The 27,977-nt window shown below is 32.9% G+C and overlaps 2 protein-coding genes across 4 annotated transcripts in view; both read left to right on the top strand.

The window, feature by feature from the left end:
* The window catches only part of LOC130648782 (uncharacterized), a 34,272-nt gene extending 30,619 nt beyond the window's left edge, over positions 1-3,653 (top strand). Inside the window, exons 21-23 of the mRNA XM_057454876.1 lie at positions 437-571; positions 1,241-1,510; positions 2,320-3,653. Coding sequence (XP_057310859.1) covers positions 437-571; positions 1,241-1,510; positions 2,320-2,604 — 690 coding nt within the window. The 3' untranslated portion in view covers positions 2,605-3,653. The remainder of the gene's footprint in view (positions 1-436; positions 572-1,240; positions 1,511-2,319) is intronic.
* Positions 3,654-5,953: 2,300 nt separating this feature from the next.
* Positions 5,954-11,286, top strand: LOC130649551 (uncharacterized). Of its 3 annotated transcripts, XM_057455845.1 has the most exons (4): positions 5,954-6,090; positions 6,685-6,802; positions 6,945-7,027; positions 9,753-11,286. In XM_057455845.1, exon 4 carries the CDS (start codon positions 9,767-9,769, stop codon positions 10,901-10,903), a length of 1,137 nt encoding a protein of 378 aa, XP_057311828.1. In that variant the 5' UTR covers positions 5,954-6,090; positions 6,685-6,802; positions 6,945-7,027; positions 9,753-9,766; the 3' UTR covers positions 10,904-11,286. The 3 variants fall into 3 exon arrangements, with proteins under 3 accessions (XP_057311828.1, XP_057311831.1, XP_057311830.1); XM_057455848.1 differs by lacking the exon at positions 6,685-6,802 and having other exon boundaries at positions 5,961-6,090; XM_057455847.1 differs by lacking the exons at positions 5,954-6,090; positions 6,685-6,802; positions 6,945-7,027 and adding an exon at positions 7,251-7,507.
* The last annotated feature ends 16,691 nt before the right edge of the window (positions 11,287-27,977 follow it).

Genomic DNA, 27,977 nt, shown 5'->3' with positions numbered 1-27,977 from the left:
GTGTCTTATTGTGAAAGTTGTCAACTCCTGTTATGTTGAATCTAAACAATATTCTGAGTTGATGATCCAAGCAGTAAACTGGAAAGTGTTGGACTTTAATATTTAAGACCATTAATTTGATGATTTAGCGGATTTAAGAAACTAAAATTTACTAAAAACTCGACTTAAAAAAGCTTCAATTTTTTCGTGTACATAAGAAATTATAATTTGCTCTATGTAAAGGGCACAGACCTTGAAAGATCGTTCTGCGCATTCGACCTACAATTTTGTATTCACAGTACAACATCAAAACTAGCCACTATCCTTTTGATAGTACGTGATTCAATAAAACCAATCGGAAAGGGTAGTGCTACATTGCAGAATAATTTTATGAGTCGAAAAAAGCATTATTTCCCTGTTTATTTTGACCATTTTGATTACTATCTGTTTTGTTTAGAACGTGCGTTTATTCAGTTTATCCAACATATACCACTACTGTTCCGAGGTGTTGCATAGATCTTCTAAACCTTTGCTACACTTCACTTTCATGCATGTTCTCTTCGTGATCGGTTTCTCAATCAGCATGTTGATTGTAAGTAGTAATTTATAACAGCATGGAAGTAGTAGATACATGTGCATTTGTAGCATATGAGAATTCAGAGAAAAAATATATTCTGAAAAGAAAATCCAGAGACATTGTACATTATACATTTTATAACGGAAACGGATGTGGTAACTACTATATTGTTAGAAATTTTTACGGGAATTAAATTTCGCGGTTTTGTGGTGGGTTTTTTTCTCAAAAATGTGCCAAATTAAATTCCACGAAATATCTCTTTTTTCTTTTTTTACAGAACATTTCACACCCAGTAATTACAATTCTCTGATAACAGATTATATTCTAGCAAGATTGATTCTATACCTCAAAGTAAAATTTATTATTTTTTTAAATCACTCAACAAATATCTTTTTGCTGTACTGGTCAGGCAAGATAAGGTTATTTTCACATATGAAAAGTTACGACCCCTGTATATGAACAGAGCTGATCTTGTCTATCCTAGTGGACCGCTTTGTCAAAGATGCTAGCTCGTTTAGTTAAATCGCAATTCAATATCCTTACCTTAAACGGGTTGATCCATCTACTCGGGTGATTTGAAACCAATCCAACAAAAATATGTAACAGTAAATGCGTTATATTTTTATTCATGTTGTCCCTGAAATTGAACTCTTCCATCATTGTTTTATTTGCTACCATTTTTAGACTTTCCAGTCCTCCATCTTCGAATACCGTACTTTTTGGACTTGCTTTTTATCGACCATGTTTAATCGCTGGTGGAAACCAGGTGCGCGTAAAATGATAGATGCATCTTATGGGCTGGGAATCTTTTGGAGCGTTTTGTGGATGGTGTATTGGTTATTAATTGTTACTAATATGTACAAAGCCATCATTTTGAACAGTGATACAGTAAAAAAATCGCCCTCTCTTAACATATGGAGCTTGTTTTGGAAGAAGATTAAAAGGAGACGAAAGGTAGTTCTTTATTTTTTTTATTTTTTTTTTCTGTTAAACCAAAAAATACAAATATGGTGGAACGTTGTGGTAAAAATAAAGAGTGCTTCTGCATGTATCCTTGCGATGAAGTATTAGGACTCGATCCGTGGTCACCAGAACTATAATTTGTAAATGAATCCTCTACACCACTACGTGCGTCTAATCCTGCTCACCGTCAAAAGCAGAATGTTAATACAGCACTATGTAGCCTTTCTTATTTCATATATCTTAAGGGAATTATTTTTTGTCAATTTTTTTGAAACACGAATTACACTGATTTTTGCTTCTAGTTTTGTTGCACTTATATTGTAGAGATGTAAATTCAACTTAAGCAGTCTCTATTTATCATACAGAAAAACGCCCTTAAAGCGGTAAAATATATTGATGAAAAAATTATATTTTTGTTGCAAAATTCGCGAAAATAATAGGACTTGCTTACTTCGCACAAAAATTAATTCCCTTTAATAAGGTATCCAGATTATATTCGCTCTGAATGAGTTTCAATGGGGGTGGACTTTCTCAATTAAAAATAAAATTTTAGTCGTTGATAAGCCTGCTGTACATATTCTGACCTTCACTATTTACATCTTAAGTAGTAGTTTTAAACAGTGTAAGGCTATGAATAAAGATTAAGTCGATAACTCGTTTAAAAATTCATCAGTAGTAATGTTTATTCTGTAAAATACCAGACAAAAATCTGTGAGCAGCCATCTCGAACACGCAAAATACGGGTTTTAATAAAAAAGGTGAAAAGAAGTAGTAAATTATTTTTTATGTAATCTGTTTAGAAACAACAACGTCGAGTACGTTTCGAAAATTTGGAAACACCTGACGATGGTGGCGAACAAATTGTCGAAACTGTTATCGACAAAGAAACAGCGCCGCAACACGATGACTTGCCACCTTTACCAGTTCCTCTGTTCGATTTAAATTCAAATTTGATGACTGTTTTGGCAGGACTTGATCAGATGGTAGTTCACGAGGAGTGGGAGGTGCATGTATTGAGCGAGCTGGATAGAAAGTTGAGAGTCGCAAAATCTAAAGTGAAGATTGAAAAGTTAAATAAATACTGAGTATTTTCTATGAAATTTAATGTTATTTTTATTTGTGTTCGTTTTTATTGTTATTATTGTTAAGGTTCTTGTTCGTGTGTTGCGTCACTTGGCCTGCATTTTGAATTTTTTTTTACATATAATAAACATTGTTTTTATTCTTTTTTTAAATATTTTTGACGATTTTTATAAAAGCTTTTTTTTGTATTATGAATTTTATTTAAATTTATTTATTTTATTCCAAAAAACGAAGACTTCAATGACTGACTGTAAATTTCGAATTTTGTGAGTTTACTTATTGTAATTGTTTATTAGCTGACTTAATGCGATTTTTTTTCCTTAAAATAAAGAGGTAAAAAAACTTTGATGTCATGTTGCTTATCAACAGTATACGTTTGCAAGCAAAAGTCAACCCACTTTCCGGTAGCCACCTCTTTCACTTCGTGTGCACAGTGCTGCGTTTCAGGCGTTCCGCCCTCTGGGTATCATAATTTTCGCAGCCAGTGAAAGATAAATCTTGAATTTCGCAAATTTTGTAGATTCTATTTTGATAATGTCCGAAGTTGAAGACTCGTCAAGTTTCGGCATTTTACATAACTTCTGGAAATCTTGATTAAATTTTTTTCAGTAAATCATTTGCTGTTATAACATAACTTAACTGAGAATATTGATTATTTTCAATATACTGTTAATCGCTAAATTGACTACCGTTATTCTATACAGTTTTTCAAGATATCCCTTTTGTGCTGCGGAATTTGAATATTTTTTTATTCCAATAAATTTACTTTTCTTCTGCGTCGTTATGCCCGAACAATTCGCGAAATTAAAAACTTTTAAATTTTTTGAAAATTAAAAATTGACGATTTTTTTTATTTATGCTCTTTCATTTTTTATCATCTTTTATATGACATTATGTATATTGGGTGCTGACTCAGCTTTTCTAAAAAGCTACGCTTTTTCATGTAAATTTATCTGTATATATATGGGGTTTATTTGTATTGTAAATTAATATTATCCGTAGTCTAATTTGTTTTAGTGGCATTCTGTGAAATATAACTTAGAGTACCGGATTGGAGCCTGAGAAACCAGAAATCCATTTTAAAAAGCCCCTTTTAAACTCTACTAAATGATTACTTTTTAAAATTTTGCACAATTATGCTGATGTTGACAAAAAAGTCCATTTAGGCTAACATTTGACTTACCATAATGAAACAATAAAATTTAAACCTCTCTTCATGCCGGTGGTACAAGTCGTTTTTTTACCAGAGTGTCCTAAAAAATTGCACTTGTACATTCTGGTCTGCAAAGTAATACAAGGCAAATTAATTAATCTGAGAAGTTTGCAACTAGACTACCAATCAAAACTTTGTCTCAGGTGGTCGCTCGGTCTGGACTATAGGGGTCGTTAAATAATTGGATTAAATGGGCGGATTCTGTGGTGTTATTTGGCCCACGATAATTCATAGTAGCAGTCAGAGTAATAAGTCATTTATAAATTACTGAACGCTAAGTCTATGCATTTTAACATGGTCGACATACTGTGTTATAATAACAATGGTAGCCTGTGTTACGTTACTGATGGATAAAAGGACTTCTCCCTATGTTTTTAAAACATTCACGACATTTACAGCTTTATGGTATTTTCAGATGACCTCTATTATAAATATTTTCCTAGCCTCCGTCAAAATAAAGAAGAATTACAGTAAAAATGTTTACAACTCGATAATAGTTGTGAGGGTGTCTTATTTCTAGACTTCGCCAAATATAAACAGTTTTATTGACGTCATAGAACAGCAGGCTGTAAAACAGTGCCAAGTTTCGAGTTTTCACGAACATTTACCGTTATCAGTTTTATCATCCTTGTCTCCAGGTTTTGTTGTGTGATGTAAAAGCAGCTAGCCCGCTGACTGCAATATGTATCGTTTTAAACACCTATATTAAAAACCTGTATTTCTCGCATAATATCTGCGTCGCTCCCAGAGCTTTCAAAACTAAACCAAAATTAGGCATCAAGACTAAATTCGTCCAACGTTTAGCCACATATTTTTGCACACAAATAGACCTTTCCCGAATTTCCTAATTATGCCAAACTCAATTTAAGAGGTCGATACTAAAAATGATTCTTATCCCTAAAGTTCTTTAGCAAAAGGTTAAACAAATAACCTAATTTCGTAAATATTTCTGTTCGTTAAGTGCCTCAATTGCGAGCTGAAAGTTACGGTCAAACCCTTCATATAGCCGGGCTTCCTAAGAATAGCCTCGTTTTCAAAATAATTATTTTCTTCAAATCTAAATAAAATCCTACCAAAATATTATATTGCTCAAAAAACTTCATTTTTGTCATGATAATTTAACATTCAATTTGAATATCCTAATTGGAAGAGCACAGAACCATTATAAAATTTTAGGTCAGACTGCAGCCTCGTTTTCAGATTAGGCCTACAAGGCATTCCAGCATTTGCGAAAATGTTAATAGATATAGGCTCAATCTCGTCCCAGGGCCCTTTTTTTCCTTCCTACAATCTCGGATAACGAGAAGAAGTAGTATTGTCGAGATTGTCTAAAGGAGAAAGGTTGGAGCGAGGTTGGTATTAGCTTAGAAGCCATCAGATACTGCTAATATAGTCCTGGTAAAAACAATACAATCGCTTAAAATCAACTTAATTACTAGCTTTTTAACATGGCAAGATTTGAAGCACGATATAGCTTTTCAACCTTTGTTTACAATGTTAAACAAAGATGACGAAAGTGATGTTTTAAATAAACCCGTCCAATAATTTGTCCACAGAAATGTAAACAATCTAAAAATAGCAAAGTAAATATTTACATAATGATACGTACATGCGCCATATTGTTGTGCATTGATAAACCACAAGCTCCATAAACAACAAGAGTTTTATATCTCGGAGTTTCTTTTTCCAATCGCGAAAAGAGATGTCTTTTTTTTAAAGGGGAAGAAAACGGAAAATTTTAAAAAGAATATCAACTCCCTTTCATTTTATACCGCTTCGTAACATGCCTAGTCCTGTGGTGTTACAAATTTGTAGATGTCCTTATATTATACACCTTGTTTTCAGACCTTTCTTCAGACCTACTGTTTTTATCCGACACCGTATGATTATTTAACAAACTAAGCTATTTAGGATGGATGCCTGATCTGCGAGCAAACAATGAAATGATTATCCGCCTGTAAGACATTGTTTATAGCTAAAGAAAGTAGCCATATTGTCCTCAGGACTTATCATTGGAAGGCTAATATAAATACCTAATAAGCCCTGAGGACTAGGTTGCATATTGTCTAAAGTTCGCACGTGCGTAAACGTACAGATGTTAATTAACGTAAATTTCTCGCATCCTAAGTAAAACAAAATCACGTAGAAAACATTGTTGGATAAATATTTTTGGTGTCAACTTCACATAAAGCGTAATATTGAAAAGTAAACGTCCAAACTTTGAACTTGTTTCATTGAAACTACACTAACTTTTGCCACAAATACGGTTATGCAGGTAAATTCAATTATTTTAAGTAACATAAAACTTCCAACGTCAAGGTTCTATAAGACAGGAAGTACGAATTTTATTTCACTGAGTCCACTAGTACCTTGTTTAGGAATCGATAGTAAAATTTCAAGTTTTTGTTGCTTTTGTAGTTAATTTTCGCATACACAAATATTCCAACCAGCAAACAATAGTAAATCAAACGGCTAAACTGACTATAAATTGAAACTGGCTGGGAAAGCCGCAAGTAGCTATTTTTATTTAAATTTTTGTTATTAAATGTTACTTAAACGAATGAACACACTTCTTAAGGTAATACGAACTTCGTTTAAAATTAGGAGTCTCCTGTTCAAAAGATGAGGGGTGGAGCAACAAGGAGTTTAGAAGCTCTCAGGGCTTTTTTAGATATTGCATTGTTTATAATGTTGGTGCGTCCATTCGAAAGAATTATCCACAAACAGGGCCGATGATAGCGTACCACCCCTCCCACTCCCTACTTAGTTTAGAAATAGCTTAGACAGCTTTGAAATCACTATTTTTAGAACTGAGAATTTGAAAAGCGTTTTAGCCAACCTAAGGTCTTAAATTCCAAAAAATTTCTAGGTGAGCTTCGACCATGGTGGGCACTTCTTAATCATTGTTTTGGCCTATAATCACTTTCAAGATTATTGATCAACACGGATATAACGTCCCATTGAACACACAAAACGCAACTAATGAGGTATGTTATTTTGCCTTCATAAAAGTAACATACTAATAATATTTTTCTTGTGATGTTTCCTGAAAATACAACACGTGCAATTTTAAATTCTTAAATCCTTTTATTTAATTGATTCTCTTTAATCTATTCTTTTTTTATTTAGGACACATATATGTCAACTAAAGCGGTAATGACAGTAGATGACTCGATGACGGTACCGGACGCTATTTAAATAGTCTGCAACATGTGAGTCTCTATGTTCATTGCGTATGTATTGTTTGTCTTTGTGGTTACCGAGAAGAAAAATATCGAAAAAAATTTCAAAAATGTAAGCCTTAAACTTGTTTCCAGCCCACTTGAAAGTGTTTCTGAACGAAATCAAAATACAGATATCAAATTTGTTAAGCAATCAAAATATAGCCACTGGGTTTGTTTTCATACCTCTTGAGAGTGGTACTGAAAAAAACATATACACCAAATGTTTTTCAGAATTTATATATCTGGGAACGAGGTTGGTTAAAAAAATCCGACAGCGAAAACAAATCACAAAATTGAATTTAACTTTAAAAGCTTAAAAACATCGACGGTGAAGTGATTTAGTACGTTGGAGAGCCCTGGCACTAGAGCGCTGTCCGTTTGATAACATGATCCATCAAAGAGATTAATCTATAACTTCCTATAATGTTTTCGTGTTGCTTTCCGACTTGCTGGCTCCTTAAAGTTCAGGTTAGAGAGATATGTTTTGTAACAACTTTAAATTTTTTTTTAATACATTGAATCTAGATTGCGATTGGTCATTGTTGGTACAATATTGTTGTTGTTTTTGTTTTTGTTATTGTTGATGTTGTTGTTATTGTTGTTGTTGTTGTCTCTGCTTTTAGTGTTGTTGTTATTGCTTGTTATGGTTTGCTGTCCTTAAACTTTTACCTTAATTTCTATTCTAGAAGTTTTGTAATAGGTTTCTCATTTAAATTTCAATTGGGAAAACAGGTTTGTCATTCGAAGTAGGGTGTCTTTAAACCCCTGTCAAATTATTGTTTTTAAGTTTTTTATTTTATGTTTTATATTATCTTTATTTTATGTTTATAGATCTGACTAAAACATTATCAGTCATCAACCACGAGAACTCTTTCTCCCTTTCTTGCACACTTATATTTGACAATAAACAGTTCTTTCCAATCACGAAGTTTATTACTAACAAAGTTTCTTATAGAAAAAAAACTTGCATCTGTCCTTTTATTTTTAAAGTTCCTCAATCTCGCATCAAGCTATATTTATAAATACTTTTTTGGCGTCAAAGCATACAAGGGCGAAATATTTTCACATAGAAATTAAAAAGAAGTATGACATTGACAGATGAAACAAAATGACAGACCCAAAGTGTAGGAAAACAGTGATATAGTACAGCAAAATGTTTTTTAAATTTTGTCTCAGTTTTCAAAAAGAATTTGAGAAGATGATTATTTACACTAAATCCAAAACTGAATTTGTAGTGTTGTTAAGAAATCTTCTAAAATATACTTCGATCTAATTCATAAGCTTGGCAAAGCGATGACTATTTATGAAAAATAAATCCTTATTTTAATAAGTATTTGAAATAACAAACAAAAACTCAAGTGTGATTTCATTAAAACAAGGAATGCAAATAAGATCTAATTACTTTTAATTAGCGAAATTATATCCTTTGCATTTTATCTTTCTGTGAATTCATGAAGTTATATTTGAATTGTTTACTCGGCTAAGCTTTCTGTAAATGTCCACTTAACAGCAATAACTGTGAGCTTAAAACGACTCTTCAACTTGCAATTTTTTTAACAGTTGCATAAGTACAGCTTATATACAAGGCTGTCATACCATATATTCGGTGATGTCTTATCTTTATGTAAGAACGATTTCAGAGGTTCTCAGTTGGAGGGGCGAGGTTGTAAATTTATGAGCTTCTTTTCGTATTAGGTGACTACGGAAGCCCCTCCATCGTTAGGGCTATTGAGTACAGAATGTTTGAACTTCTAACACTTTTAAATTTGCTAAACTGTACTCAAAGTTTTTGACACTACAGCATAGATTCGTATCGATTAAAAAGTCACAGGAAAAATAAACCGGAAACTTAAATATTCGTAAAAATGTAAAACGTAAAGACCCTCGGCATGGTAAAAATGTAAAACGTAAAGACCCTCGGCATGGTTTTAAGGTGTCCCTTCGAATTGTCATAGTTTAAGAGGAGGAGTTATAAATAAGGTTAAGTTTCAAATTTTCGTCTAGACAATGCATTTGTTTGATTGTATAAATAAAATCTCTTACTGACAGTTCTCCTATTGTCCCATACAAGAAAATTGTGGTTTGCACCTGGCAGGAAAAATGTCGTGTCATGGAAGTGCGGTTTTGTATAAATAGATGCTATATTTCGTAAGCTTAAAAGGAAGCGGAAACCTGTCAATAACAGAGGGACATAAAACTAAAAAGAATTATTATTTTGTGTCAAAGTTTTTAAGAAGACGTTCTTCAATAGCTCACAGTTTCCTTCTGTTAGCTTCTGTTTCATTCTTGTTTGTGTATATGTATATTTCTATCTGAAAGTCTGTGTGTGAAAGAGGCACTGTTTCAGGTATTTTAATGTTTCTTTAAATAACAGAGAAGCCTTTATTAAAATAACTTGCTAAATAATATAATTCTGTCATGAAAGAGTTATGTTAATAAGCTTTGTAAAGACAGCTAGATAAGAAACTATAAAACAAGCGCAAGGTTTGTTTTTAAGTTAATGTTTAAGTTAGTTTTCCTAGAGATATTCTTAGCTATAACAGATGTACAGCTAGGTAGAAACCATTTTAATCCTTCATAATTGTCTACCATGGTTTCTAGAACTAAGTTCTAACATGCCTTTTTCAATCCTTCAGCACAGAAGAAGATTTAAAGACTGATATCAATACTTTTTGATGCTCTGTTTATCTTTTTTCTTACTGTATATTCTTAGATCTAAACAAAACAATGTTCAATGAAATTTGGTCTAATCAATCTGGATGTCACAGTCCATTTCCAAGTCGTCAAAGCATTACATCAAATCAAAGGTTGATCCTGGCTCTATGTTACGCGATCCTTACACCGTTAGCACTATCTCTGAATGGATTCTTGATATATGGATTGTTCAAAACTAAGCAACATAGTCACATGTTCGCCCGGTTTATTCTCGTGTTATCCGTTTCGGATTTTTGTATTGGATTATTTGTTCAACCCGTTTTAATTTATTTATTTATTTCAAAAGAGGAAGGAAGGACAAGCTGTTTGGTGTCATGGTATCTAACTTTTGTGGCTTATGTGTTGCTAAATCTTTCTGGGTTGGTCATTTTTTTAGTCTCCGTTGACCGATTTTTAAGGTTGAGAAAATCACTAACGTACGTGCATTTGATGACCATTAAGCGAGTCAACATGTTGTTGTTAACAGCACTTGTGTTTTCGATTGCTATAGCAGTGGGATGTATTGTCACATCCGAATTGGGATACTTTTGTTATTACAACATGGTAGTGATATCGATAAATGGATTGGCTGCTGGAGGGATATTGATATTTTATTTGTTGGCATGGAGAAACGTTCGGCATAGAATAAGTTCATTACGTAGTTTTCAGAAAAGCAGAAGTTCACTGAATAACATTACCTCATGTTTGAATGAGGATTTGCCAGTAACAACACAAGCGAATGACAAGCTCTCCCAAAAGAAATTATTAAGTAAATCAAAAATATCGCTCGCTGCAAAGAAATCAAGACCGCAATACGACGCAGCAATGACAAGAACTGTGGCAGCGATTTTATTATGTTGTTGTCTTACCTACCCACCATATTTTGGTGTCTCCTTTATTCGTTCTTTGCGTTTAGCTATACAGGGTGAATGCAAGAATAAATCAAGTGAGAACACCATTTGGTTTTTCGCAGCCTTTTTTCTGATGTTTATAAATTCGACAGCGAACGCTATTCTGTATTCCTGCCACAACAGACCGCTGAAAGAGTTAATGAAAAAACTGTTAACACGTGTTGTTAAAGAATCCAATGTTGTGATTGAGTTGACATCGAAAAGCAGTTCGCAGGCTGTTTGTGAAGCAAACGGAACTAAACAACGTGATAATGTGTAAACAGTGTAATGTCTATTTACAGAGTGGTCTAGAACACTGGTTAAGTATGAACGCACGAGACGTGGATTTATAACTATCCGGTAATGTGTTTTAAATTCTGTAAATGTTGTAGAGACCTCACATTCGCTCATTTATCGTGCCAAAAAAATATTTACTCCTATCCTCGTCCCCAGGTTGGTTTTTGCCTTCTTGATATGAAAGAAGACGGCGAAAAAATATGCTTGTATCGTTGACCGTATTTTGAAGTATGATTGGCTTTCACATTTTCACATAATTATGATGATTTTTTTTTCTTAGTCAGCACTTTTTCATGAAGCCGTGGTTGATTAGATCTGTAAACAAAAATTTTAACATAAAGCTTTATGAAAAACCTTTTTGTGTTACCTTGTAGTACTGTATTCAGTGTAAGCTTTAATGAAATATCACTGACTTGGTGTTAACGCTTCGCTGTACATGTATACAGAAAAACGAGGCATTAAAAAGTAGATTGATAAAACAAGAAAAACAACACCCCAGCCTGTCTTAACTTTTAAAAAGTACATGTTCGCACAAAAATGTTTTTAATGTACTTATCTTGTACTAATTGATAAAAAACGCTACTGTAAACCTGTCGATATCTGCTTTGTGTATTTTAATATGATATTTTATGTACATTTAGCTTTAATAACTAGCTAAACGTTTTCAAAGTAAAATTTAAAAATTTAGACGTCGCTGTTAGCTAGCTATAGGAAAATTTTGCATTTCTACAAGTCGTCGGGTCGATGTAGACCTTTTGTCGCAATTCAACAAAATTTGTTGGATGACAGTCATTGCCTCAAATCGTCGAATGGTTTGTCAAGTTGTCGAATGGTGTGTCGAGTCGTTGTATGGCTTGTGGAGTCGTCAAACCACCCGACGAGTCAACAAGCTATTCAAGATTCGACGACTCGAGAAATCATTCGACCACTCGACAAGCCATCCGAGACTCGACCACTAGACAATTTATTCGATGAAATGGCTATCCCTTTTATAATAACGCACAATCAAATTTTGGCAACGATCTAACTTCATGATTACCTTCGTAATAAAATTTTCTTGAGAATCTTGTTACTTCTATTTATAACATGATGGTTGATTCCAACCTGTTGCCAAAAATACATCATGTAAAAGCCAATCAAAGTATTTGGCAAAGAATGCCAATAATGCATTGTTCCCGGCTCAGTTGCCGCCCTCCCCATCCGCCTAATTGAAACAGCCTCGCATTTTTGACTCAATTTCAAACAAACCTCTTCGCATGACACTAATACTACGCTTTCCCGGGGTCATGCGTATCTGACTAACTTCGTTCCCAGGGTTATTTGGAAACCAACGTTGCCACCAGTGAAATGTGCTGGTTTCACGAGCTTAACATTTGACGTTCTTTGTTAGAGGCATTGGTTTACTATTAGGGAGTAATCGCTACCTTTGCTTTAAAAGAAATTGCATACCTGGCAATTTCGATTTTTATGTATACACATTTTGGAAAGGAATTCGCAACTAAAACAGAAATGCATTTTTTTATTTCCGGCAAAAAGAGTCGTCAACTGCAGTTGCGTTGATTTCATATTTTCATCCCGTAAATAAACGAAGTTACGAAAGGCCTCAAATAAGATCTTCATCACAGATGTCACTCTCCATCCTCCCATTGGGAAATAACGGGCCAGCCAGAACGTCAAGGTAAAATAAGTTATACGCACTTTACCTCAAGAATATAAATAACCCGTGGGTGAATAATTACTTTTTATGATTTGTTTATTTAATGGTATTATCTGAAAGTAGTTATATTATCCGTCAGTTTTTTCAGGCTTTTTTTTAGGCGGGAAATAAGCTACGGTCTGCAAAATATTATACATAGTTGTGAAGACAGCAAACACAACACGACATGATGTTTTTTAAAAATACTAAATAGCCTTAAAAGGTTATTAATACCTTTAAAAAATTTATCTGGCTTTATATGTAATAATTTGGTATGTTTCTGTGCAGGACTTAAAAAAAGGGTGGCTAGCTAGTTCAAAAAAGTTCTTTCAGTTTTAGCTTTCTTTTACTAGAAAATTTGATTTAGAAGCAATGTAAGTGCTTATACAGATAAAATGCTATGATTTAAGATATTGCTTTTGTCTTTAATGCTCATAAAATTTTACTCCGCACACAGGTAACTCACTCGTGCATAAGCCCACTCTATAAAAAACAGGTTTATTTAGAGACGGACTTGTTTTTTTACTTTTCAACAACATTGCAGTTTAACCAAACCCTTTGCAAAACAAAAATCTTTTGTCGCGAAAAAATGTAAGGTCTAATCTTCCGCATAAAAATTATTATTATATTCATCACGAATATATACACATGATATAGCCCCTTCAGTGTTGGAAACACTGGGCGACGTGGGTCCTGTGTTGTATATGCTTAGATGACAAAATTTTAAGAATTGTGTTTTATTTGTTTGCAGACATATCGCGGCAGGAAGCGCTTAGGATAAATTTCGGTTTATATTGTTCAATCCTGCACTTTTTGAAACCAGCCATGAAAGAATGTTTATAAGCAACTCTGATAGTAATTATTTTCAATGTTTACTTATATTTAACGCGTGCCAGTTTCGCCTTTGTTTTAGTCATACCCTGGAAGATGATTCAGTCTTGGGCTCAATCCACAGAAGTGACTTTTGAAGAATAAACTTGGCCTAGAACTCGCACATGTTGTTCAGATTATTCCTGTTGCGTTAAGAGGCTTATATTTTGCTTATAAAAATCCACAAAATTGCGTGAGATAAGTAGATCTTCAATGCAAAAGTGTCCCTTAGCATGGAATTCCCCTTTTTCCTAAATCCTCCCCATTCTTTTAATGTTTTGTTTCCGAACAGAAGAGGAATTGGAGTCAGCAGATACTCTCCCAGATGTCCAAGAATAAAGAAAGGATGTTCTATTTTTTGATGATCTCAATACCTCTCATATCACACCATAATACCAGCTAAAAATGCTTGTACTAATGTTTGCCAAAAATGAAGCGTTTTTCGTTACATTCATCATTAAATTGCAAGATTTGTTGGCTTTATTTTTAACAATCACAAACAATCTATTACTGTCCAAATAAAAGGATTCAATAATACTGATGCCATCACGAGTGCAAACAGGGAGAGCGTTTATTTGTTTCGTATTAGCTTCATATTTTTTTTTTTATTCCATTTTTGTCATCCAGTTCCAAAGAACACTGAATGAATATTTTAAGACACTTGCTTCCATGCTAACCTAATCTGACACAGAGTTTTATCGATATCTGTATTGACTTTATTTTTGTTTGTTTCCATAGACACGGCGGGAATTATTCCAGATGTTTCATTTATTATCACAGAATTTCGTGTAAATATTATGTTTCAAGTCGAGGAACAGAAATAAGTTTCATAGCAGAACTAATCAAATTTAAGGTACGCGTTTTTTCTTGTTTAAAATAATTTGTCATGCATGAAGTATATTTTCTTATATAAATTCGAGGATAGCGATTTGTTTGTTGTACCTCTCTATTGGATAAACGATGAGTCGGTGTTAAAGTGAAAAGGACGTTTTGCTTGTGATATTTTGTTTTTACTACGAGCAGGTATCGTCTCTTGTATTTTTACTTGGTTCATGGAGGTATAAAAGAACATGGGATTCATCTTCTTCTTGGTTAGAAACTAAATCAAAACACTGACATTTTTATTCGAATTAAAGTTTGATTTTTGTAGCTAATTTTTCTATTGGTTTACAATGTATCCTGCGCTTGTTGATAATTCATTGATGAAGTTCTTGCGATAAAAGTTCTACTGTTTTAAAGTAACCATTTAAAGTGGAAAATCCGATTTGGATTTATAGTTACTGGCATGACTGGGCAGGAATTTGGACTTACCGCATTATTTATTATTTAAGTCGTCATGATTTGAGGTCTAGAATTTCTGTTGTCATCTTCAAATGACATAATTATCCAGTTGATGCATATATTGCAAGACAACCTTTTTTAATCACCACATAAATAAAATAATGTATATGAGTTTAACATGGTTGGTAATGTAGGAACAGTCGCTTTTAGTTTTTTTTGTTTGCGGAAGAAACCTTAATTGTTTAGCTCTAGCGCAAATATGTCGCATTTTTCATCTATTTTAACTAATTTTTTAGTTTTTATGAATTTTGTCTTATATAACAAACTTTTCCGAATTTTCCCGAATTTTCCGGAAAACCCGCAAAAATTTCTTCCGCAAACGCTTTCTTCTCTTAAGGCTTGCTAACATTATACAAATTTTGAAGACAAATAGATATAAGTAAATTAGATCGAAAAGAAGCTTGTTCTACACCAAATGATAATTGAATATAATTGAAAGTATATATTTGTTCACAATACCTTTATGGGATATTTTTAAAGAAATTAAATATACATATATAAAGAAAACTGTAAAGATATAAAGAAAGAAGAAGAAGAAGAAAAAGAAAAAGAAGAAAAAGAAGAAGAAGAAGAAGAAGAAGAAGAAGAAGAAGAAGAAGAAGAAGAAGAAGAAGAAGAAGAAGAAGAAGAAGAAGAAGAAGAAGAAGAAGAAGAAGAAGAAGAAGAAGAAGAAGAAGAAGAAGAAGAAGAAGAAGAAGAAGAAGAAGAAGAAGAAGAAGAAGAAGAAGAAGAAGAAGAAGAAGAAGAAGAAGAAGAAGAAGAAGAAGAAGAAGAAGAAGAAGAAGAAGAAGAAGAAGAAGAAGAAGAAGAAGAAGAAGAAGAAGAAGAAGAAAAGAAGAAAAATAGGAAGATAATGTCAAGGTTTTATTTTACATTCTTAGTGTACCTATTGACAGTTATACCAATTCTACTCGATTTTCTGGGACTCTATTGTTTATATAAAAATAAATTACGAAAAGAGAATCAAAAATTATTTCTTTACCATATAACCATCGACGAATTACTGTTAAATGTAATTGGAATTGTTTTGATAACATTAGACTTATTACCAAATGTTCATCGCACTGTGAGAAATGTAATCGTTTCTTTACATGGAGGAGCCAGTCTAGTGTTTTATTTAATCATGTTGCTGATAACGCTGGATCGACTAGCCTGTGTGGTACTTCATATAAAGTATAAAATTCTAATAACAAATAAATTGATTCGAGCTATCATATACTGCTCTTGGGTTCTTGGTTTCCTATCAGTTATTCCATTATCCTTCACAGCTAGCGAACTGACGAAAGATATAGTGTACACCTATGGTTTCATTGTCAGCGATAGTATTGTTGTTTTGACTTTTTCTGTTTCCTATGTCGCCATAACATGCATGCTAAGAGCAAGACGTAAAAGACTTAGCAGCAGTTCCAATAAAATGCGGACACATGGAAATGTATTCAGGAAGCAACATCTTATTCCTTTTTTAATTATAACTAGCTTTGTACTGTTTTACGGTATTCCAGATGCTGTGATGACTTTTAGTGATAAAACAGAAAAACAACTTCAAATTGTGACAGTTTTCTGGTCGCTTGGTTTTGTTGCGGATCCGTTAATATATATATTCTTCAATAGAGCATACAGAAGGACAGCGGTTAGTTTTTTCAAGTGCACTTCAACGAATGGTAGAGTACATGATGTTGGATTCAACAGTAGTCCATCATCTGTAACCAGGAGAGAAATGGTAAAAACCCATCAACAAGGTCGAATTCCATCCTAAATGTACAAGAGTTTTTAATCTCGACTCGCAACCTCAACAATGCGAATTAGTGTCAATTAAAACGATGTAATAAATGGTTGTAGTTGGTGGTTTAATAACAATAGCTTATGTTAAAAAATCAGTTTGTTTTTGAATTTCCGCGCCCGAAGGCGTAGGAAATTCTTTAAAACCGTCGTTTTTTCTTTCGGAGCATTTTTTGAGAAAAAATCGACCCTGGGATTTCACGTTGGTCCGTCACAGATGTAAACTTCGTACTCAAGCTCCTTAACTACTGAGAAGTCTAGTATTGATGCTTCAGGCCAAAATTGGTATTTGTTTTCGACAAAATTTGACACAGTTAACAAAAAAAGTATGCTGAACATAATGGTGACATAATAATTTTGATTTTTGTCACCTAAATGTCATTTTAGGCCAAAATTGGTCCAAAAATTAGAACTACTTTTTATTTTCAACAAAATTTGGCACAGTAAACAAATAAACTATGCTGAACATGATGGTGACATCAAAATTTTGATTTCTTGTTACCTAAATGTTATTTTAGGCCAAAATTGGTCTTAAAATTAAAACTACTTTATTTTTGACAAATTTTGGCACAATTAACAAAAAAAGTATGCTGAACATGATGGTGACATCAAAATTTTGATTTCTTCTTACCTAAATGTCATTTCAGGCCAAAATTGGTCCAAAAATTAAAACTACCTTATTTTTAACACAATTTGGCACAGTAAACAAATAAAGTATGCTAAACATGATGGTGACATTAAAATTTTGATTTCTTGTTACCTAATTGTCATTTCAGGCCAAAATTGGTCCAAAAATTAAAACTACTTCATTTTCAACAAAAATTGGCAAAGTTAACAAAAAAAGTATGCTGAACATAATGGTGACATAATAATTTTGATTTTTGTCACCTAAATGTCATTTTAGGCCAAAATTGGTCCAAAAATTAGAACTACTTCATTTTCGGCTAAATCTGGCACAGTAAACAAATAAAGTATGCTGAACATGATGGTGACATCAAAATTTTGATTTCTTGTTACCTAAATGTTATTTTAGGCCAAAATTGGTCTTAAAATTAAAACTACTTTATTTTTGACAAGTTTTGGCACAATTAACAAAAAAAGTATGCTGAACATGATGGTGACATCAAAATTTTGATTTCTTCTTACCTAAATGTCATTTCAGGCCAAAATTGGTCCAAAAATTAAAACTACTTTATTTTTAACAAAATTTGGCACAGTAAACAAATAAAGTATGCTAAACATGATGGTGACATTAAAATTTTGATTTCTTGTTACCTAAATGTCATTTTAGGCCAAAATTGGTCCAAAAATTAAAACTACTTCATTTTCAACAAAAATTGGCAAAGTTAACAAAAAAAGTATGTTGGACATAATGGTGACATCAAAATTTTGATTTTTGTCACCTAAATGTCATTTTAGGCCAAAATTGGTCCAAAAATTAGAACTACTTCATTTTCGGCTAAATCTGGCACAGTAAACAAATAAAGTATGCTGAACATGATGGTGACATCAAAATTTTGATTTCTTGTTACCTAAATGTTATTTTAGGCCAAAATTGGTCTTAAAATTAAAACTACTTTATTTTTGACAAGTTTTGGCACAATTAACAAAAAAAGTATGCTGAACATGATGGTGACATCAAAATTTTGATTTCTTCTTACCTAAATGTCATTTCAGGCCAAAATTGGTCCAAAAATTAAAACTACTTTATTTTTAACAAAATTTGGCACAGTAAACAAATAAAGTATGCTAAACATGATGGTGACATTAAAATTTTGATTTCTTGTTACCTAAATGTCATTTTAGGCCAAAATTGGTCCAAAAATTAAAACTACTTCATTTTCAACAAAAATTGGCAAAGTTAACAAAAAAAGTATGCTGGACATAATGGTGACATCAAAATTTTGATTTTTGTCACCTAAATGTCATTTTAGGCCAAAATTGGTCGAAAAATTAGAACTACTTTATTTTCAACAAGTTTTGGCACAATTAACAAAAAAAGTATGCTGAACATGATGGTGACATCAAAATTTTGATTTCTTCTTACCTAAATGTCATTTCAGGCCAAAATTGGTCCAAAAATTAAAACTACTTTATTTTTAACAAAATTTGGCACAGTAAACAAATAAAGTATGCTAAACATGATGGTGACATTAAAATTTTGATTTCTTGTTACCTAAATGTCATTTTAGGCCAAAATTGGTCCAAAAATTAAAACTACTTCATTTTCAACAAAAATTGGCAAAGTTAACAAAAAAAGTATGCTGGACATAATGGTGACATCAAAATTTTGATTTTTGTCACCTAAATGTCATTTTAGGCCAAAATTGGTCCAAAAATTAGAACTACTTCATTTTCGGCTAAATCTGGCACAGTAAACAAATAAAGTATGCTGAACATGATGGTGACATCAAAATTTTGATTTCTTGTTACCTAAATGTTATTTTAGGCCAAAATTGGTCTTAAAATTAAAACTACTTTATTTTTGACAAGTTTTGGCACAATTAACAAAAAAAGTATGCTGAACATGATGGTGACATCAAAATTTTGATTTCTTCTTACCTAAATGTCATTTCAGGCCAAAATTGGTCCAAAAATTAAAACTACTTTATTTTTAACAAAATTTGGCACAGTAAACAAATAAAGTATGCTAAACATGATGGTGACATTAAAATTTTGATTTCTTGTTACCTAAATGTCATTTTAGGCCAAAATTGGTCCAAAAATTAAAACTACTTCATTTTCAACAAAAATTGGCAAAGTTAACAAAAAAAGTATGCTGGACATAATGGTGACATCAAAATTTTGATTTTTGTCACCTAAATGTCATTTTAGGCCAAAATTGGTCGAAAAATTAGAACTACTTTATTTTCAACAAATTTTGGCACAATTAACAAAAAAAGTATGCTGAACATGATGATGACATCAAAATTTTGATTTCTTGTTACCTAAATGTCATTTTAGGCCAAAATTGGTCCAAAAATTAAAACTACTTTATTTTTAACAAAATTTGGCACAGTAAACAAATAAAGTATGCTAAACATGATGGTGACATCAAAATTTTGATTTCTTGTTACCTAAATGTCATTTCAGGGCAAAATTGGTCCAAAAATTAAAACTACTTTATTTTCAACAAAAATTGGCAAAGTTAACAAAAAAGTATGCTGAACATAATGGTTACATCAAAATTTTGATTTTTGTCACCCACATGCTATTTTAGGCTAAAGTTGGTCCAAAAATTAAAACCACTTCATTTTCGGCTAAATCTGGCACAGTTAACAAATAAAGTATGCTGAAAATGATGATGGTACAAAAGTTTGGTTTTTGTCACCTAAATGTCATTTCAGGCCAAAATTTATCCTAAAATTAAAACTGCTTTATTTTCGACAAAAATTGACACAGTTAATAAAAAAAGTATGCTGAAAATGATGGTCACATCAAAATTTCGTTTTTTTGTCAACTAATGCCGTTTAAGACCATAAACGTTTTAATCGCAAGACTTTCAACCATGAATGATAGGCTGTATTTTTTGTTAGCAATTTCTTTTAAAATGTGAGTTTATTATGACACGTTTCGTTTTGTTTGCGTTTGTTCTAAGATATAATGTCACTGATGGGCTTTATCTTCAGAGGTTCATGCACCAAACCCCTTCGAATGTTTGGCACAATAACACAACGAATTAGCAGGTTTTCATCAAATATTTTGGTAGCGCTCGGAAATTCTTAGAGCCCCCAGGGCTTCTTGTTATCAATTGAAACAAGACATAAAAAAGAGAAAAAAAAGGAATAACAGAAACAAGAAAATTCTAGAATAGTAAGACCTCATATCCAGTTCCATGATTTACCACACACAAAAAAAAAAACAATTGGAAATTTTAAAGTTTGTAGAGCTAAGCATAAGAAATTTGATCCTGTTTATGACAAACAGTTACTTTAAAGCTTACAACCTTTGTTGTCCTATGTTGTCAATAAATCAATAAAACAACGCATCCAGCATATAAGCACACCATCTCTACACTTCCAGAATATAGTCCTCATGAACAATCTATAAAATATAACTACTTAAGCTTACACAAAAGGTTTTGGAATCAGATTATTACTGAATTACTGAAGTTATTTACCCAAGATAACCTCTTTATTTCCTATTGGTACTGCTTTCAACGAAGGTCCTGCGAAGGGGGTCGTAGTGCATTTAAAGGTCCCATTTCTTTTATACAAATTGTAGTACCTAGGGGAGTTGCCTTTTTTTTCTAATTATCGATCAATTAGGTTCCTTTTATCCCTAATGTATTCACAAGCTGGCGTAATTATTCCCCAACTAAAATGGTAGCCCATGTAAGGTCTCAATCTGTTTGTTGATTTTGTCTTGAAGTTCTTCTCACGTAACAAAAATATATTGATTTTTCTCTCTAATTCAAATACAATATTTCTCCCAGATCTTACAGTCCTGATGCAGTATCCGGTCTTTCAATGGAAACAGACATTTAACCTTTCTTTTTCATGCTGACTTCATCACCACTAATAACGGATTAATGAAACATTGAATAGAAACTCTTACTACGTCCCTTACGCATACTACAAATTAGAGTGAGACAAGGTAATGGATTTAGAAGTTTAATCCGACAGTGAATTAAAGTAATTGTATAGTTTCTATATCAAACTCACGCAATTTAAACAGTCGATATTTACAGCCGATTTCGAATGTTTCATCACACTTGCCAATGTTTACAGCACACTTTGAACTTAGAATCGTAATTGATTCGTGTATCAGGGATGTTTTAATGCACATTTGGAACGTTACTTACCTAACCTATCAGCTGCCGAAAATTCACGAGTTAATGTGTTTTTCCAACTTAGTTAGAAGGTGACGTTGCCTGAACGTTAACCACATTGTAGTTTAATTCACAATAAGGAAGTTTGACTAAAATAACTTGTTTCAAATTTTAAAAGTTTTTATGGTAGTTTCAACCAAAGTGATGTCGCAGGGTTGTTATTTCAAAGTAACTAACATTTTTGTGACAGAACAAATATAGAAATGATTGGTTGAAAGATGGATTGAAAATTACCAATTGTTAGGGTGGGAAAAGGTTTTTGCAAAGATATATGCAAAATAGTAAAAAATTAATATATAAAAATTCTTTCTGGTTCCCTTATCTAATTAGATGGCATATGTCATTGCATGGCAAAATTCTCATGATTGCATTCTGGTAAATTGTTTCAAATTGATTAAAAGGCATAGATGAATTAGCTCAATGTTTCAGATAAGCTACTCAGCTCATTTTGGAAAAATTAATAAATGAGGCAGGGTGCTTCTAGGATAATAATAACTAGAGAAAATTTTACGTAAGATAAGTTATAATTAAAATAATTCGTGAAAGGGACCCTGCTTAAGGACATTCAAGGGAGGAAAAAATTATTTCAAACGACCATTTAGAACGGAAATAACTAAACTTTAGAGTTAAACTTTCCTACAATGCTGCAGATATACTGAACCCAGAAGAAATTAAAAAATGTTACATCTGAGATAAAAAATAAATACGCTAAAATGAATTCTTTAAAAAACTCCGAGAAATAAGGAATTACAGAAAGCAAGCGCTTCATAGAGTATTGTAAAACGAAGAATATAAAATTACAAATAACTGCTAACAAAAATGTTTAAAAGGAAAAGTTCGAATTGGTCCAGCACAATTATATTCTGCTTTTAATATTTTTTTTTCAATCATTTAACATCAGTTTGTTTTAAGCTTACCAAATGCTCATAATCACATTTTCAAAATAAACGATTGACTAGTTGAAACAGAAATAAAAATCAGTAATTAAATGATATAAAGAAAAATTAAACTTAGAAAGACTTTTGTTTTCAATATCTGTCGATCTCCAGTTACTATGGAGTTGAAGTTTACCTATTGAATTTGAAATAGTTACTTTGCTCTTATGAATAACCTTTAAATAAATAAATAACACTACACGTAACATTTCGATGGAATCCACGTTCCAATTCAGAATTAAATTCAAGTCAAGTGCTTTGACGTGTTTCGAGAAAAAAAAAGTGAAGGAATGAAATTAATTTTTAAACAAGAATCACCTAATTACAGTTCACTTATGTGCTTAAGAATGTTTTTTAAGATAAAATTATAGATACATGAAAAAATGGATTTACTTACTTTCACCGTGTTGGTTTACATCCTTCGCATTATACCCATGCTTATTAGTTTGTTTGGGATTTACTGCTTACATCAACAGAAAAAAAGACTAAATAATCAAAAAATGTTTCTGTATGCTCTTAGCACTGTTGAAATCATCATGGGTGGATTTTGGATAACATTAAGGTCTCTAACACTAACAGCATCTTCATCTACTACAAGCGTTAGAAGGATAATAATTCCATTTTATGGCAGTGTGAATATAACTTTTTATTTAATAATGATTTGCATAACACTTGATAGATTAGCCTGTGTTGTACTTCATATCAAATATAATTACTACATTACCAGTACAGTTGTAAAGAAAGTCATATTTATTTGCTGGATTGTGGGATTTGCCTGTGCAATACCATTACTCGTTACAGATGAAGCATTGAGCAGCAAAATAATTTATGTTTATGGATTTACAATTGCGGATGGAATCTTCGTTTTTACTGCCGTCGTTACGTATACTGCAATAATGTTATTATTAAAGCACCATCGAAAAACAGTCGAATCAATGCAAAATAAGAATAAAAATTTCAGAAAACAACATTTGATACCTTGCTTAATCGTGGCATCTTTTATTCTATTTTATTGCATTCCAGACACAATTTTGACTGTAAAAGGCAAAAGTGAGAACTTGTTGCAAATTGTAACTATATTCTGGTCATTTGGTTTTATATCAGATCCTGTAATATACATATTTTTACATAAAGAGTCAAGAAATATTGCTTTAAATACACTTAATATGATAGTTTCATGTGATAGTTGTTGTGCAAAATACAAACAAACGACAGATTGTTCCACACGGGACACAACGATGGAATCTGGAGAGGTGTTTGTATTGGATGCAGCAGTTGAGAACAAAGCAATTGAAGGAGAAGTGTAACAAAATCCAAAAATTCAAATACTTTTGACTTACAGATTTTTTTTATAAAATATTGCTTGATAGACTTTGATACTTACTTATAAATTTATCAAAGTAGATAGACACATTTTATATTACATATGGTGAAAATTGGTTTTATCTGTTTAGCTTTTAGTCGGAATATTGATCAGATTTTCTGAAGACATTTTACCCAGCCACATCGTGCTTCTTATTCTGATTTTTGTTGTGTTAGTAATTTAATATTAGTCCAGGTAACCGCCCCGCCCCTTCATTTACTTTGGTTATAATCTATAAATGTATACTGCAGTATCATCACACCCCTAACGTTACATCCTTATTGGTCCGTTAGTGCACTTAGCGTGCTGAAAACAGTTAGAGAGTTATGGGTCTTTTATCACACTTACAGAATCCTGCGTCCGTAACGTATTTAGAGGTTTAGTTGTAGTTTGGCGCCCTCACATTTCTCTGGCTCCTTATTTCCTTAGTGTACCCACATTTTATTGGGTTCTTTGAGCTTTTGTTCTTAATAATTCCAGGACTCTTTGACTTACTTAAGGCCTTTTTATTTTTTTTAACTCGTTTACTACTTCCTATATCCGAGAAGATATGAACGTGTTTAGTGTCAATATGTTCCCGTTTCTTAATATTACCTCCCTTGAACTTGTAACACATAGCTGGTCAATAAATGTATCGGATTCTACTCTACTTGGACATGTTGGCTGAATTATTGTTGGTGATAATCTTCATTATGCAATGGCATTTGGCGATGGAGGTCTTTCATCGTTTAACAATGACTGCGTGTTTATGCCGTTATAGATAAATGTTTTGATGACTGTTTTGTCTGATATTTGTCATGAATATAAGTATAGGAATAGTTGAAATACGCTGATAAATATTTTGAATTCATATCAAAACGCAATTGCGGCATTAATCATGGCATTAATCATGGCTTAGTAGAAGCAACAGAGTCGATCTAGTTTTAAATTGTATGGTAATTTCCATTCACCGATTGTGCTGTTGGAATTTTATTGTTGATGATGGTTTCCATGATAGAGATTGCTCCTTTTGATAGAAAAAGCTCTAAAAGTATAGTCCAGTCGTTAAAGTAAAAAAAAAACACTGACCTGGAAAAAAATGTGACTTCGAAGTAGCCTTGCAGTTGCATTTAATGATTTTTAGGAGGCTATCAGGGGCGACTTGTTTATCTGTCTTTATTGGCATCATTTGAGAATTTTCAATTTTCCAGCCCCATTTGCTTGGATCAATTTGCTTAAGCTATAAGACAATAGATTGTTATAAAAATTGAGAAATTGCTACTTTAACTGACATTGCTTGGACACTTGTGTGGTTTAAAATTTATACCTCTTCTTCCTCTAATATCTTCCAATTCATTATCTGTAGATGAACTCGAAAACCGTGTAGAATAGCAGCACTTTCCGTAGGTGGCATCTTTTCAGGAACAATTTTTCCTTTCCAACACATATCGAGATATTTCCGGTATCTGCAAAAATGCACTTTGAGATTATACTAAATGAAGAGAACCTTTTTGTATTGTGAATAAATGTTATATTATATAAGAAACTCACCTAAGTTTGCATAAATCAGTCAAGTCGTTACCACCATAAATGATTTGAAACGCTTTGATGGCAGCTTCTTCGACATCTCTGTTGTCTGCCCAAACATCACCCATTGTGTCTGAGACAATCTGCAATGTTTTGTTCTTTGTGACCAATGACAGCAAGTTATTTTTTCCCTTTCCAAAAGGTGCCGATGTTGTATCACAGCCGGAAAACGAATGTACAAAAAGAATATGCTGTCGGATAGGGTTCCATTTCTGACAGACAACTTTCATGTTCCAGGCTTTATCCAACCTCTCTTGAAAGAAGTAAACATCTCCATGATGTTCTTGCCAATGGTATAGAAGCATCATTGCGACATCGGTATCATCGGCAACTGTTACAACGGCTTTTTTGTTGTTTGTTTCGGCTTCTTTTAGTGCTGTTGCGACGATTGTTGTATCAGCATCACCTTCACAAATCTTCACTGTTTGCCCGTCTTGCTGAAGTTTTATGCTGATATGCCTGATGAAACGTGTTTTGTTATCTTTGTTATTCAGAAAACTTTCTTGGGTAAAAGATACTTAGTTAAAACCAACAACATCAATATTGGGGCATCGTTTTCCACCACCTGTTCGTCGCATGTGCTCATTTGATTTCGTGCTAGGACCATCATATCCATCAAAGACAATGGTGCAAGATTTATAGTGCCGTCGAACGTAACTAACGTAAACTTGGGATAGTTCATCAAAAGTAGAATTTTTGATCCAACGGACTCTATGCAATAGCGCTCCGCCATCGACTACGAAATAAGGATCAATTTGTAATTGATTTTTTCCCACTGCTTCATCATCTTTCATCACAGCTTTACGTAATGAGGGCTTGTCAGGTTTTCTCATTAAGCCATGTTTAAAGAGGGACATTGGCTCTTGTGTTAGTTCGAAAGCAAAAAATTCTTCGATGTTTTCTTTTTCCCTTTGCGCTATGGCTACCAATCGTGTGAACAGCATCGTTGGATTGACAATGACAGATTCTTTATTCAATTGGACTTTGGATTGCAAGGTAATGATGGGCTTAACCTGGTGGATTCAATTGAAGATATCTTAAACCTATGGGCCTCGTCGTAGGAGACACATAATCCGAGCCTTGAAAGATGGTTGATCAACCATTTCGATCCAAAGGTCTTTTCAAGTTCAACTCCAAGTCCAAACATTAATGGACATATCAATGACCTTGGTCGTGCTGCTTGGGTTATGCATTGTCCCAATGTTTTCTTTTTCAGGGTTGACGAAATTAAAGTATCAAGAAATGTCTGCAAACTCTGTGGAATACATTGTAGGCAGTTATTATTCTTAATATCATCTACACTTGGATAAGAATCTATGTTCTTCTCAATTGCCTGTATATCCGCCTTGACAATCTTTGCAGCTGCTAAGATAATATCTTTCTTTGTTTGCTGGGACTTCTTCATTTAGTATATGATTCTATCCGACATATTTCGGAAGCAAATTACATTCTCTCGTCCCGGTAGTTGCGAAAAGTAAATATGATCTTTGTACGTCTCCTGCAATTTGTTCTTAAGAGTCTTTATGGTGTACACATCACCACCATCGCTAAGACTACACATTTTCTCATGGAGCTCCTTTAGAGTATAAAGGTCACAGTCTGTCTCATTTTCAAGCCAATCACAAACTCTCTCGTACGCCTCCATCATTGGTGTATTGACAGGTCTGCCTTTCTTCCCAGGGTTTATCTTTTCAAGCCTGAATCTGTTCATACAGCTTTGGTGGTAAACAGCTTCTTCAGCAATAAGGTCGTTACATGTTAACAATCTACCCATGACTTGATTACCCCAGTCATCGTTTCTTTCATTTGCTCTTACGATCAAACTTTCACGAATTTGCACTGTCCGAACTTCGAAAAATGGTTCTCTGTTGGCTAGAACTTTATTTATCTTTTGAGAACAGAGAAAGCAACTTTGTTTCCAATCGAACTTAGGTGCATCTAAAGATGATCGCAACTTCTTAGCAGGCAAATTGTTTGAGTTTTTTTTCCTGGTATCAGTGAATTTTCTCCGACATTCATGATGCACCGAAACCCTTCCACTACTTTTTTGCATTTCAAGGAGGTATTTGTATAATGAAGACATTTCTCGTTTTTTACTAAGTTTAAGCAAATTTTCGAGTCCTTTCGATAAGACATTCACTTCAGGCAAAAATGAGTTAAATCCTTTCAAACAGATGACACACTTTTCAACGCAGTATCTTTCTCCTTCTTCTTCAGCGTGTAACGAACATTCTTCTTCGGTCCTGCTTGATAAAAATAAATTTACCTTACACGTTTTTTTATATAAGAACAAAGTTTAAGAAAACGAAACTCCAAAAAACCAAAATGTTTAGAAAATCACGAGGCTCGTATGTCCAAAGTTTCTTTTTTTTGAATCTTTTCTAATGAGAATTCAATGTTTACGCAGGTCGAAGTGAAGAAAATATTAAGAACACCTCATCCTCGCTTCTGAGATAATTTAAGAAATCTTATAAAAAAAAGACGGATACTTGTCGCCAGGATTGATTTCACTTTCAATCAATTCTTTCATATCATGCAATAATAGAATAATTATATCTACCAGACTGACGTGTATGAAGATTCCATGTTTGAAGCCATTGTTCCATCTATACTTTTCAGTTTTCTATTTAAAAAACTATTCTTTTATATTCTATTCTTATCTATCAATTCTTCCGT

The sequence above is a fragment of the Hydractinia symbiolongicarpus genome, chromosome 7 (genome assembly GCF_029227915.1).
Source record: "Hydractinia symbiolongicarpus strain clone_291-10 chromosome 7, HSymV2.1, whole genome shotgun sequence".
Classification (NCBI taxonomy): domain Eukaryota; kingdom Metazoa; phylum Cnidaria; class Hydrozoa; order Anthoathecata; family Hydractiniidae; genus Hydractinia; species Hydractinia symbiolongicarpus.
Note: the sequence above shows the minus strand (reverse complement) of the source record. Positions and strands in the feature narration are given on the sequence as shown.